This window comes from Misgurnus anguillicaudatus, chromosome 3 (assembly GCF_027580225.2).
Source record: "Misgurnus anguillicaudatus chromosome 3, ASM2758022v2, whole genome shotgun sequence".
Taxonomy (NCBI): Eukaryota; Metazoa; Chordata; class Actinopteri; order Cypriniformes; family Cobitidae; genus Misgurnus; species Misgurnus anguillicaudatus.
In genome coordinates this window covers 42,539,624-42,553,329 of record NC_073339.2, presented here as the reverse complement: position 1 = coordinate 42,553,329, position 13,706 = coordinate 42,539,624, and the positions used below count along the sequence as shown (strand labels likewise).

The following is a 13,706-nucleotide window of genomic DNA, read 5'->3' as shown; positions in this document are numbered from 1 at the left end:
TTGAATGGACTAGATTAAATTAAGATATATTATAAATATAAAATGTTTTACCGGCGTTTTGCCAGTTTTTACAATTCATTGCATTGTGGGTGCAATAACCCCTGCTGCACTCTTTCACTTTTGCCACTCTATCGCCATCTCTGTTTAAAACCTAAAATTACAATTTGTTTGCAAAGTTATTTTCTAAACATGGATGATAAATTTCAAACTTCTAAACTGCTGTGAGAACAAGATACAAGTGCTCAACTATTTTAGCATTCACACACGTTATTTAGTAGAAAGATATTATTTTTCCACCAATTTTGTTACATTAAATCAACAGTTTGTGTTTGTTTTAGATTCCTTTGAAGTCACCATTATCGCGATTACTGTTTCCTTTAGTTAGGCATTTGTCCCTTGACTCTTACTGAACTGATTCTTGATTCTTCTCTTTCAGTAATTGCAACAGTGTATTATTAAGACTGCTTGCTAGCTGGTGGAGGAAAAAAAATGTTGTACATTATTCAAAAGGGCCATGGCATGAAAATCTGATTTTTTTTCCTGTTAAGTGTTATAATTTAAATCCAAGTACTTCTCTCAATTTAGAAAATGTGAAAAAGATCAACCCAGTAAATTAGTTTTTGTAAACCATTCTTTTTGCTTCGCAAATTGATTCAGTTTTTCGAAGCATTCCAAACACCATGCATGCTGGTGACACCTGCTGGTCAAAATAGTGTGAAAGCAGCAAGATCTGTCCAAACATTTTACACTTTTTACAAAATAATAGCAAGATTGTTATAAAAATATGTTTTTAAGAAAAAAAATTTATTTAATTTACTTAAGACTTTACTTAAGAATTTACTATGTTTTTAGTTTTATCTATGGCAAACAAACCATTAAAATTAGTTTAATGGTTTCGAATCAATGATTTCGAATCAAACAATGATTCGAATCAAAAGATTCGTAAATGTTTCAAAGCCTCGTGAAGCGTGCTTCGAGATCGCCCATCACTACTGTGCTGTGGTTGGATAGTGCAGTTTAACGGGGCGGTATTATTATAATAATATGTCCTTATGACATCATAAGGAGAACCAAATTTCAATTATCTAATTTTTCATGTATTTGCAGAGAATGGTTTACCAAAACTGTTACTGGGTTGATCTTTTTAACAGTTTCTAAGTTGATAGAAGCCAATTATGGGAACCCAATTATAGCACTAAAACAAGATCAAGATTTAGCTTCCAGACTAAAGAATTCCAGAGTTTTAGGAATTTGAAAGTGCATATCACATTTTCACCCCCCCCACACACACACACACTCAAGGGGGGGGGGGGGGGGGGGGGTGACAGTTAAAGGGTTAAACATGGAAAAAGTCAGATTTTCATGTCAGTCCCTTTGAACATGTAATGAGAAAAGAAGAATAAAGCATATAAAGTAGATTCTCTATAAATGACACTTTATTGAATAAGACTGATGTAATGCGTTTTGTTTTTTGTTTGTTTCTATTGTTTACCTATTTCCTTAAAGCCACTTTCTATTTTGTGTAGCTCAACAATCTTTTGCTGACAGTCTTTGGTTTTACCCATTGTGATAAATGAATTTGTTACATCATATTTATTCTCCTGTGGAACTGGAAGATATGACTGTTGGGCAACATCATGTTTCTAGTCACCTTGATGTGCGAAGAAAATGTTTATATCAATGGGAATATAATTCAGAAATATTTTACTGATAAAAATTTCTGGGGGGGGGGGTAATTGTATCCAGTGTGTATTAGAGAAAACCATTTATTTCTTAGTGTAATTCCCCCCACACTTTTTCCCACAATTGTTTAACATCATATTTTTTATCATATATTTATTCAAACTCAAAATGAGAAACATTGTGGGTTTATTTTCACAGCTTTCTTTGCTCATATTTACCAAGGGGGGTAATATTTTTGTTCACAACTGGTACCTTAAAGGTACACATCTCTAATAAAATGGTACATGGGACCTTTTTTTCTGGGTGTGTAAATCTTCACATTGTCTTGGCCTGCATTAAGACTGTGTTTAAGTCCTTTGATTTGTATTAGAAATTAATTAAACATCTGAGACAATATAATTCAATATATTTTTGATACCTTGTTTATTTAAAATGTTTTTCATTTAATAATCTCATAAAGAAGCATTCTTTTATAAATTGGAAATATTAAACAAATAATTGTACATTTCAAACTTGTAAACTTTTAGGGAAGCAGGATCTTGTTCTTGAGAGCTATTGAACAAAAGGATTTTGCATTGAAGAATCCCACAGAGAACTGTGTTATTCTAAATTGGACATACTTTGCATTTCACCCTTGTAAAATGTTCTTGAGGGTTCAATACACATTTCCATCTTGTTTTAGAGTAGCACGTTATTCTTAATTTGACATATAAGGGCCAAAACTTTATATTTCACCCTTGTAAAATATTCTTGAGGGTCCAATACATATTTTCCATCTTGTTTTAGAGTAGCAGGTTCTTGTTCTTTAGAGCTTTCGAGCAAAATGATTTTGCATTGAAGAATAAATTGGACATATTAGGCAAATAATTGGTCATTTTAAACTTGTAATGTGTTCTTTGGAGTACAGTAAGCCCCTTGTTTCCAAAGATATTAAATAAATAGTTGTATAGAGAATTCCCATAGATAAAATGTGCTGTGATAAATAATCAATTCTAAGCAAATAATTGTACATTTGAGAGTTGTATGTTCTTTGAAGTACAATGCTGATTTCCCATCATGCTTTTGACCAGTGAACCCATTGTTTTTAAAGTTATTGAAAAATAGAGTTGCATAGAGAATTCCAATGAAGAAATGTTCTGTCATAAATAATCAATTTAAGCAAATAATTTTATTTTTAAAAGTTGTAATATGTTCTTTGGAGTACAGTGCTGATTTCCCATCATGTTTTTGAGCAGTGACCATACTGTTTCTAAAGCTATAGGAAAAAATAGAGTTGCATACAGAATTCCTACAGAAAACTGTGTTATTATAAATTGGATATATTAAGCAAATCAGGGCCGGCCCTGGCCAATTTGCTGCCCTAGGCAAGATTTCACCTGGTGCCCTTTAGAATCACAGAATCACAATTGTGTTCCAATCATTTTGGACTGCTTTGTCTTGTTTTTCTTTATTTTGAAAATATTTTGGAAACACCCACAAACACACGCACACGAAAACATACACACAATACCCTGTTACTCAGGCATTTGATCTTGACATTGTTAAAATCTTATATAGATCTTTTTTACATGTTTTAACACTGTACATTTAACTTAAAATATTTAATTGTGTACAAGAAAACGGCTCTTATTAATGAATTATTAGTAGCATGTTGTAGTGTCTCGGGAGATTGTGCTCATTGTTAAATAGCTTTGTGGCTATACTGTGTCACAGGTGACGTTCTAAATGAACAACGGGCGGAACCCGGCTTCCACATTTTATTTGGACGACGGGCGGAACCCGGCTTCCACATTTCATTTCCGGGGTTTCCCCGAAGTCAAATTAAGCCTGATCACGCTCAGGTGGGGCAAATTAACACAGCGGTTGCTAATAGGCTGACAAGGAGAAGAGTCAGGGCATAAAAACACCTTGCAGACATCAAACGGGGTGTCGTTGGCATACGTTGTGTACGTTGTGTTGCTGCTTTGCAGACGGATCACGCTGGTCGGATCGCTCTCCTGGGGAAGAGAGTGAGAGGCAGTCAGCGAACGTAGGGGTATTGTGGAGTTTATGTAAGGAAGAGTGGACACAGAGCCGTCGAGAGCACCGTGAACAGAGGTTATTGGCAACTAAGCGTGAGTAGCCGCTGTGATACTTCTCTGCAAATGTCTTGTTTGAAAGATTACCCTGGTGTGTGTTCTTGTGTTTCGTGAGGTCCCTGGCCCCACTGGAGAGGAGAGCGTGGGTGAGCCGTGGTTGACCAGAAGCGTGGACGAAACACCGGCCGCCAGTAAACCAGTGGCCCTGTGGGAAAGAGGAAGTGCAGGTGAGCCAGGGAAGTGATAACCGACACGCTGGGCTTGTGAATACCATACATCTCTCCCTCCCTTGGGATCCAGCTGTTGCGCAACCGATCTCTCGAGGTCGTCGTGGTCAGGTGGCAAGGACGATTTAAAGAATTCACGTGACGTGGTCTAAGAGTGCTGTGGGTGAGTTTCACTGATTGATGGTGTTTACGCTTGACTTGCTGTGCGTATGCTGTGCTTATAGCGTTCGAACTGCCCAGCCTCCGACGAGACGCGAGATGGTGACATCTGTTGCGGCCTGAATCCTATAGAGAGAGAGAGAAAATCAAGCTTTGCGCCCGGGGCGTGACAACGAGAGCTTCGCCTACTACCTACCTGAACCAGTGAAGCTCCGTGTGGGAACGAGGATCCCCCGGCACTGTGAGTAACGCAGCCTGTGCAATAACCTGTTCTGTGCTTATAGCAGCAACCTACCTGAACCAGTGGAGCTCCGTGTGGGAACGAGGATCCCCCGGCACCGTGAGTAACGCAGCTTGTGCAATAACCTGTTCTGTGCTTATAGCAGCAACCTACCTGAATCAGTGGAGCTCCGTGTGGGAACGAGGATCCCCCGGCACTGTGAGTAACGCAGCTTGTGCAATAACCTGTTCTGTGCTTATAGCAGCAACCTACCTGAATCAGTGGAGCTCCGTGTGGGAACGAGGATCCCCCGGCACTGTGAGTAACGCAGCCTGTGCAATAACCTGTTCTGTGCTTATAGCAACAACCTACCTGAACCAGTGGAGCTCCGTGTGGGAACGAGGATCCCCCGGCGCTGTGAGTAACCCAACCTGTGGAATAATCTGTTCTGTGCTTATAGCAACAACCTACCTGAACCAGTGGAGCTCCGTGTGGGAACGAGGATCCCCCGGCACTGTGGGTAACACAACCTGTGGAATAATCTGTTCTGTGCTTATAGCAACAACCTACCTGAACCAGTGGAGCTCCGTGTGGGAACGAGGATCCCCCGGCACTGTGAGTAACGCAGCCTGTGTAATAACCTGTTCTGTGCTTATAGCAACAACCTACCTGAACCAGTGGAGTTCCGTGTGGGAACGAGGATCCCCCGGCACTGTGAGTAACGCAACCTGTGGACTAATCTGTTCTATGCTTGCAGCAACTACCTACCTGAACCAGTGAGGCCCTGTGTGGGAACGAGGATCCCCCAGGGCTGCGGACATCAGTGGAGGGTGTGCCCTGGTCTGTCTGTGTTCGATTCTGCCTCCAGGAGAAGCGGAGCGCGCCACGGGTTGTTGAGTCAGAGCCCTGGCCCCCAGTCTTTTCCCCAAGTGGCCCTGGAGGCAAAGAAGAGCCATTAGTTTTAAAGTTCCCTTTTTCCCTTCCCCCTTTCCCCTTTTAAATATTTAATAAAGTTTGTTTTAATTATAGTATACTCGTCTGTCTGGTCATTGGGGTGGTCTTGGGAAACTCCTCGAGGTGGAAGAGTTAAGAGGGGCGCGGCCCAGTAGCATATTCGGGTCCGCCCCCGGCTGTGACAGATTTGGCGTAGTCGGCAGGATTCCACCTCGAGTTGAGCGACCAAGGTCCTCCAATGGCCGACGACGAGTTGCCCGAAGCCCCGCCCCGTGTTGTGCCTGAAAGGCCAGAAACCCCACCCCGTGTCATGCCCGTGTTCCTGGGAAACCCCTGGGGGCAGAAGTATACTGGGGTCGAGTCCGAGGTTCATTTAACTGAGTGGAGGGCCCAGATTGAGTATTTGGCCGGCCTCCAGGGGCTGAGTGCCAGTCAACAACAGCAATTCGTATTAAACTCACTAGGAGGAGAAGCCCGGCGAGAAGTACAAGCCGCCCCCGAAGCTGTTCGAGCCACCGCCCAGACCATATTCCACTTCCTTACCGAGCAGTATGGTGACACTACCCCTGTGGCCGTCCTGAGGGCACAGTTCTTTAATTACAAGCAGGGCCCCCACCAGTCTATTCGAGCCTTTGCCCTGAAGCTGCGCGAGCAGTATACACGCCTACAGCGACGACAAGATCATGGGTTGGGAGATGAGGAGACCCTACTAAGGGACCAGTTCCTGTTAGGGCTACGAGAGGGCCCCCTACGTCAAAACCTCAGAGTACAGTTTAGAAGAGACCCTGAACTTACGTTTGATGATCTGAAGAAGGAGGCTATGGCCTTGGAAGGTGACCAAGCAGAAGTAAAGGAGGCCCCCGTATGTGCAGCAGTGAGTGGCCCGGCGGCAGCCTCTGAAGTATCAGACTGGACACAAACCTTGCAGATGGAGCCCCTAAAAGACGCGCGCGATCAGAGGGCCGAGCTAACCACGCCCCTGGTAGGGGAACTGCGCCTAGGGCCGGGAAGGAAAGAAGAAGGGCCCGCCCCCCGAGAACGGACGTACTCTGAGCGAGGCCGAGATGGGATGAGGCGGCCCTGGCAGGCGAGTCGGCCTAGGTTCGAGTGGGACGAGCAAGGGAGGCCCATTTGCAATCGGTGTGGGACCGCCGGGCATGTGAGTAGGCAGTGCGGACCACGAAGAGCCTCCGAGGGGGGTTTTTAAGACGACCGGCCACAGTGGGTCATGTGGTCGGCGCCCCCCAAAGTGACCCCCATAGAAGAATGGAACCCAAGGACGGGATGATTGGGCTTAGCCCAACAGTGGAGGCCCAGGTATGTGGCACCACGGTGCGCTGTCTCGTTGACACTGGTTCCCAGGTCACCCTATTCTCCGAGAGCTTGTCCCATGAGCTATTTGGGGCCTACCCCGCACACAAGGCTGAAGCGCCCTGGCTTACCCTGAAGGGGGCGAACGGCTTAGAGATCCCCTACATCGGCTATCGACTTACCGACTTTGAGTTGTATGGAGTACGAGTTCCGCAGAAGGGGGTCATCATCGTACAGGACCACTGCCTCGGCCGTCATCGAGCCCTCCTGGGTATGAATGTTCTCTCGGAGTGTTGGGAGGAGCTATTCCGGGCTAGGCCCGTTCAGACGATACCGAGGGCCGAGCGGCCAGGCTGGGAACGAGTAGTGGCCGACTGCAGGCGAGTGCAGCTGGCTAAGGACCAAGATGGCCGAGAAGAGGTTGGTCGAGTAGCATGTCGATTTGCATTGTCAGTGCCAGCAGAAAGTGAAGCCATAGTGTGGGCCAGGGTGCCACAACAGCGTCGAGGCTCTGAGAGCTGGGTGTTGGTTGAACCTCACGAAGACTGCACACAGGTGAGAGTGGCCCGAGGACTGACGGTAGTGCGACGAGGCCGAGTGCCGGTAAAGGTCTGTAACGAAAACCCCTACCCAGTACACTTACACAAGCACCAGCGGCTAGTGACGGTGACGTCGGTCGAAGGACATCAGGTGCGGGACAAGGAAGATGTGAGTTTCCGGCGAGTGCACCCTGCAGTTGTTGAAGTAGCACTAACGCAGGCAGAAGGAGCGTCTAGGACGAGGGAGAAAAAGGTACCGGCCCATTTGACAGGGGACTCCTTACGAGGAGAGGACCTGGAACAGGAACAGGCAGAAGAGCTGCGGAAGTTACTGGAGAGATGGCAACACGTGTTTTCTACCCATGATGAAGACTATGGGTGTACGACGGTGATACGACACAGCATCCCTACGGGAGAAGCTGCACCGAGTCGGGAGCGGTATCGGCCGATACCCCCCACCTTATACACCGAAGTGAGGACTCTCCTACAAGGTATGCTGGAGCAGGGGATCGTGCGGGAGAGTAGCAGCCCATGGGCAGCACCTATAGTGTTGGTTCAGAAGAAGACAGGGGCATGGAGGTTCTGTGTGGACTATAGGAAGCTAAACCAGTTGACCAAGAAGGATGCTTTCCCCCTGCCCCGCATCGAGGACTCACTAACAAGCCTGACTAAGTCTGCATGGTATTCCACCTTGGATTTGGCCAGCGGGTACTGGCAGGTGCCAGTGGAAGAACGGGACCGAGAAAAGACCGCCTTTACTACGCCTTTTGGTCTTTTCGAGTGGGACCGGATGCCCTTCGGGCTTTGCAACGCTCCCGCCACCTTCCAGAGACTGATGCAACGATGCTTAGGAGGTCAGTTAATGGAATCTGTGCTAGTATACCTTGACGATGTGATTGTGTATTCCCCAGACTTCGAGACTCACTTACAACATCTGGAGAAGGTGTTCCGAGAGATGGAGAGGTACGGGCTGAAATTGCAACCCGAAAAGTGCCATCTGCTGCGTCGTAAAGTGCAGTTCTTGGGACACGTGGTGAGTGCGGCCGGAGTGGCTGTAGACCCCGAGAAGGTAGCTGCGGTGCGTGACTGGGAGGCCCCTAGGACTGTAAGGCAAGTGAGATCGTTTCTAGGCTTTGTAGGGTACTACCGGCGATTTATAAAGGGGTTTTCGAAGACTGCCAAACCCTTAAACCAGCTATTGGTCGGGACATGGCGACCACGGGGCCGAGGATCCCCCACGGTGGAGTGGACCCCAGAGTGTGAGACGGCCTTTAGGGTTTTGAAGAAAGAGTTGTTACAAGCCCCGATCTTATCTTATGCTGACTTCTCCAAACCCTTCTTACTCTATACAGATGCCAGCAACCTGGGCCTGGGAGCAGTGCTCGCACAGAAACAGGATGGAGAGGAACGGGTGATCGCATACGCTAGCCGGAGCCTCCATCCCGCTGAGAGAAATGATGCCAATTACAGTTCCTTCAAGCTCGAATTGCTGGCACTAAAATGGGCCCTGAGTGAAAAATTCAAGGATTACCTCTGGGGAGCCAAGGTAACCGTGGTCACTGACAATAACCCTTTGGTACATTTGCAGACGGCCCGGTTGGGAGCAGTGGAACAGCGATGGGTGGCCCAGCTAGCCAACTATGACTATCAGCTGCAGTACCGTCCGGGGCGGGAACACACCAACGCAGATGCCCTCTCCCGGCTACCAGCGAGGGAGGACTCGAGGGGCTTGGCCCGAACTGAAGGAGGACAAGAAGAGGAAGGACTGATGGTCGGGGTGGTAGAGGCGCCGGGGAGCCAACAGGAGGCGGTGCCCGTAAGTTGGGGATGGGACCCCCAGCGTTGGAGGGCCAGACAGCAAGAGGATCAAGAGCTACGGAGGTTGAGCGAGTGGCTTAGGCGAGCCCGGCGACCTACCCCCACAGAGAGACAAACTCAGCCAGAGGTGGGTCATAAAATACTGGGACAGTGGGAGAAATTGAAGCTAACGGAAGGTGTATTGTGTAGGACTATCCGGGATCCGGGGACCGATGAAGAGGTCAGTCAGATCGTGGTACCGGCCAGCCTAGTCCGGACACTCTTGGAGGCCTATCACGACCAGATGGGGCATCAAGGGCAGGAGCGTACCACGTCGTTACTACGCCGACACTTTTATTGGCCAGGGATGGAGGATTCGGTGAGTGCGTTCATTAAAGCATGTCCCCGATGTACTCTGTTCAAATCTCGACAGGAACCACGAGCACCGATGGTACCCATCCACGCAAAGGCCCCCCTCCATATCGTGGCAATGGACTACCTGACCCTGAGTCGTCCGAAGGACCGATACCAGAACATCTTAGTCGTGACAGATTTGTTCACCAAATACGCCTGGGCCATCCCCACCCTCGACCAGACCGCAAGCACTACGGCCACAGCGCTGTGGAGGGCGGTCTTCCAGCCATTTGGGTGCCCTGAGTTCCTGCACTCAGATCAGGGCCCAAATTTCGAGTCCCGAATAATTCGGGAACTGTGCCAGCTATATGGGTGTGTGAAGACCCACACGACCTCGTACCATCCCCAAGGGAATGGGGGATGTGAGCGGTTTAACCAGACCCTGTTGAGCCTGTTGGGAACGCTGGATCAGAGACGCCAGGACGACTGGGTGAGTGCCTTACCGAACTTATTACAAGCATACAACAATAGCATCCACAGCACGACGGGGTATGCCCCCACGTATTTAATGTTCGGTAGACACATTCGCCTGCCCACAGATCTCCTATTGGGAACACCTGGAGGGGAGCAAGAAGGGAGCGTGACTGAGTGGGTGGGACGACACCACCATCGTCTCCACTTCGCATACGAACAGGTCAATAAGAAGATCCAGGCGGCGGGGGACAAGAACAAGAGGTTATATGACCGGACGGCACGGGACGCCCCCTTGCTCCCTGGAGAGAGAGTACTAGTCCGGGACAATCGGCGACTAGGGGGAGGCAAGCTGAGTGATCGGTGGGAGGCGAGGCCGTATATTGTGCAACGGCAGCAGAGACCGGGGCAGCCGGTATACACGATCCGGCCAGAAGGGAAGCCTGGACCGGATCGGGTGGTGCATCGGAACATGATCCGCCCCTGTCCAAACTATCCCCCGCTAGTCACAGAGGTGGCTCCTAAGGAGCCAGAGACTGCTGCCCCCTGGTATGAAGGGTGGGTTATTTTTCCGAGAGGTCCGGTGGAGAGGCCGGCCCAAGTAGCCCCAAGGGAGCCCGAGGACGTCCCTGTCGTAGTGGGTCCAGCGAACGACGTAGCCCCAGAGGCTCCAGGAGAGCCGGGCAACTTACCTGCTGAAGGAGCCCCAGAGGTTCCAGGAGAGCCGGACAACTTACCTGTTGAAGGAGCCCCAGAGGCTCCAGGAGAGCTGGATGACTTACCTGCGGAAGAAGCCCCAGAGCCCCGACCACAGCGCCCCCAGCGGGAGACCCGGGGGCGGCCGCCCATCCGGTACGGAGAGTGGGTCACAGGAAGCGGTTCTAGGGACTAGAACCATTTCGGCGGGGGAGGATGTCACAGGTGACGTTCTAAATGAACAACGGGCGGAACCCGGCTTCCACATTTTATTTGGACGACGGGCGGAACCCGGCTTCCACATTTCATTTCCGGGGTTTCCCCGAAGTCAAATTAAGCCTGATCACGCTCAGGTGGGGCAAATTAACACAGCGGTTGTTAATAGGCTGACAAGGAGAAGAGTCAGGGTATAAAAACACCTTGCAGACATCAAACGGGGTGTCGTTGGCATACGTTGTGTACGTTGTGTTGCTGCTTTGCAGACGGATCACGCTGGTCGGATCGCTCTCCTGGGGAAGAGAGTGAGAGGCAGTCAGCGAACGTAGGGGTATTGTGGAGTTTATGTAAGGAAGAGTGGACACAGAGCCGTCGAGAGCACCGTGAACAGAGGTTATTGGCAACTAAGCGTGAGTAGCCGCTGTGATACTTCTCTGCAAATGTCTTGTTTGAAAGATTACCCTGGTGTGTGTTCTTGTGTTTCGTGAGGTCCCTGGCCCCACTGGAGAGGAGAGCGTGGGTGAGCCGTGGTTGACCAGAAGCGTGGACGAAACACCGGCCGCCAGTAAACCAGTGGCCCTGTGGGAAAGAGGAAGTGCAGGTGAGCCAGGGAAGTGATAACCGACACGCTGGGCTTGTGAATACCATACATCTCTCCCTCCCTTGGGAACCAGCTGTTGCGCAACCGATCTCTCGAGGTCGTCGTGGTCAGGTGGCAAGGACGATTTAAAGAATTCACGTGACGTGGTCTAAGAGTGCTGTGGGTGAGTTTCACTGATTGATGGTGTTTACGCTTGACTTGCTGTGCGTATGCTGTGCTTATAGCGTTCGAACTGCCCAGCCTCCGACGAGACGCGAGATGGTGACATCTGTTGCGGCCTGAATCCTATAGAGAGAGAGAGAAAATCAAGCTTTGCGCCCGGGGCGTGACCACGAGAGCTTCGCCTACTACCTACCTGAACCAGTGAAGCTCCGTGTGGGAACGAGGATCCCCCGGCACTGTGAGTAACGCAGCCTGGGCAATAACCTGTTCTGTGCTTATAGCAGCAACCTACCTGAACCAGTGGAGCTCCGTGTGGGAACGAGGATCCCCCGGCACCGTGAGTAACGCAGCTTGTGCAATAACCTGTTCTGTGCTTATAGCAGCAACCTACCTGAATCAGTGGAGCTCCGTGTGGGAACGAGGATCCCCCGGCACTGTGAGTAACGCAGCTTGTGCAATAACCTGTTCTGTGCTTATAGCAGCAACCTACCTGAATCAGTGGAGCTCCGTGTGGGAACGAGGATCCCCCGGCACTGTGAGTAACGCAGCCTGTGCAATAACCTGTTCTGTGCTTATAGCAACAACCTACCTGAACCAGTGGAGCTCCGTGTGGGAACGAGGATCCCCCGGCGCTGTGAGTAACCCAACCTGTGGAATAATCTGTTCTGTGCTTATAGCAACAACCTACCTGAACCAGTGGAGCTCCGTGTGGGAACGAGGATCCCCCGGCACTGTGGGTAACACAACCTGTGGAATAATCTGTTCTGTGCTTATAGCAACAACCTACCTGAACCAGTGGAGCTCCGTGTGGGAACGAGGATCCCCCGGCACTGTGAGTAACGCAGCCTGTGTAATAACCTGTTCTGTGCTTATAGCAACAACCTACCTGAACCAGTGGAGTTCCGTGTGGGAACGAGGATCCCCCGGCACTGTGAGTAACGCAACCTGTGGACTAATCTGTTCTATGCTTGCAGCAACTACCTACCTGAACCAGTGAGGCCCTGTGTGGGAACGAGGATCCCCCAGGGCTGCGGACATCAGTGGAGGGTGTGCCCTGGTCTGTCTGTGTTCGATTCTGCCTCCAGGAGAAGCGGAGCGCGCCACGGGTTGTTGAGTCAGAGCCCCGGCCCCCAGTCTTTTCCCCAAGTGGCCCTGGAGGCAAAGAAGAGCCATTAGTTTTAAAGTTCCCTTTTTCCCTTCCCCCTTTCCCCTTTTAAATATTTAATAAAGTTTGTTTTAATTATAGTATACTCGTCTGTCTGGTCATTGGGGTGGTCTTGGGAAACTCCTCGAGGTGGAAGAGTTAAGAGGGGCGCGGCCCAGTAGCATATTCGGGTCCGCCCCCGGCTGTGACAACTGCACTGAATTCAGCGAAAGTCAAGAACAAGAAAAAAACAATAAGGCCAAGACGCGGGATTTAAATTACGTTACACGGACCATGTATAAATTTCAATGTTTCTGGACAGAAATACCAACTTTGTCTGGTATTAAACAGCTGCTCATTGGAGTGCTGGCTGCTCCCCGCGGTGCTGAAGACGCGTGATGGCACATATATACAGATATCTACGTGCAATATATTGAAAAGCGGAGGAGTCATTAGTTGGGTTAGTAAAATAACAAAATTACAGCTTTTAAATAGAAGAAAAAAGTTTTTTTTGTAAAGAGATATTTTTTTAAAGTTTAAAAGTGCAGAACTCTTCTCAAGGGGAAGAAAGCTATACTTTTCCCCTTACGTGCAACCTATCGGAAAGCGCAGATGAGTTAGTTGGGTTAGTAAAATACTGAAATTATAGATTTAAGTACAAAATAGTATTTATATAAAGAGAAATATTGAAATAAAAAGTGCAGAACTCTTCTTAAGTGGAAGTAATAAAGTAAAATAACGAATAATAATTATATCATCACGAATAATAGTTTCCAATAGGTTGCACGTAAATATCTGTGCTACCACTCCGTCTGAGCGCGTCTTCAGCACCGCGGCCAGCACTCCAATGCGCAGCTTATTAATACAAACAAAGTGAACAAGTTGGTATTTCTGTGCAGAAACATTGGAATTTAAACATGGTCTGTGTAACATGATGTAAATTCCGCGTCTCTGTCTGATTGTTGTTTCCGTTTTCTTGTTCTTGACGTTCGCTGAATTCTGGGTTTATATTTTAAACTGCCGCTTCAGTGCAGTATAGCCACAGAGCTATTTAACAAGCCCGATCTTCCGAGATACTATGCTACTAATAATTC

General features: G+C 48.7%; 2 protein-coding genes across 2 annotated transcripts; both read left to right on the top strand.

Annotated features, from left to right (window-relative positions):
* The first annotated feature begins 3,394 nt into the window (after positions 1 to 3,394).
* On the top strand, positions 3,395 to 6,528 carry LOC141363553 (uncharacterized). The gene is made up of 2 exons (XM_073866359.1): positions 3,395 to 4,982; positions 5,125 to 6,528. The coding sequence occupies exon 2, from the start codon at positions 5,560 to 5,562 to the stop codon at positions 6,526 to 6,528; it is 969 nt and encodes a 322-aa protein (XP_073722460.1). The 5' UTR covers positions 3,395 to 4,982; positions 5,125 to 5,559.
* A 4,177-nt stretch (positions 6,529 to 10,705) lies between these two features.
* Positions 10,706 to 12,808, top strand: LOC141363552 (uncharacterized). The gene is made up of 4 exons (XM_073866358.1): positions 10,706 to 10,714; positions 11,162 to 11,306; positions 11,750 to 12,300; positions 12,443 to 12,808. The coding sequence occupies exons 1-4, from the start codon at positions 10,706 to 10,708 to the stop codon at positions 12,455 to 12,457; spliced, it is 720 nt and encodes a 239-aa protein (XP_073722459.1). The 3' UTR covers positions 12,458 to 12,808.
* Positions 12,809 to 13,706: the final 898 nt, after the last annotated feature.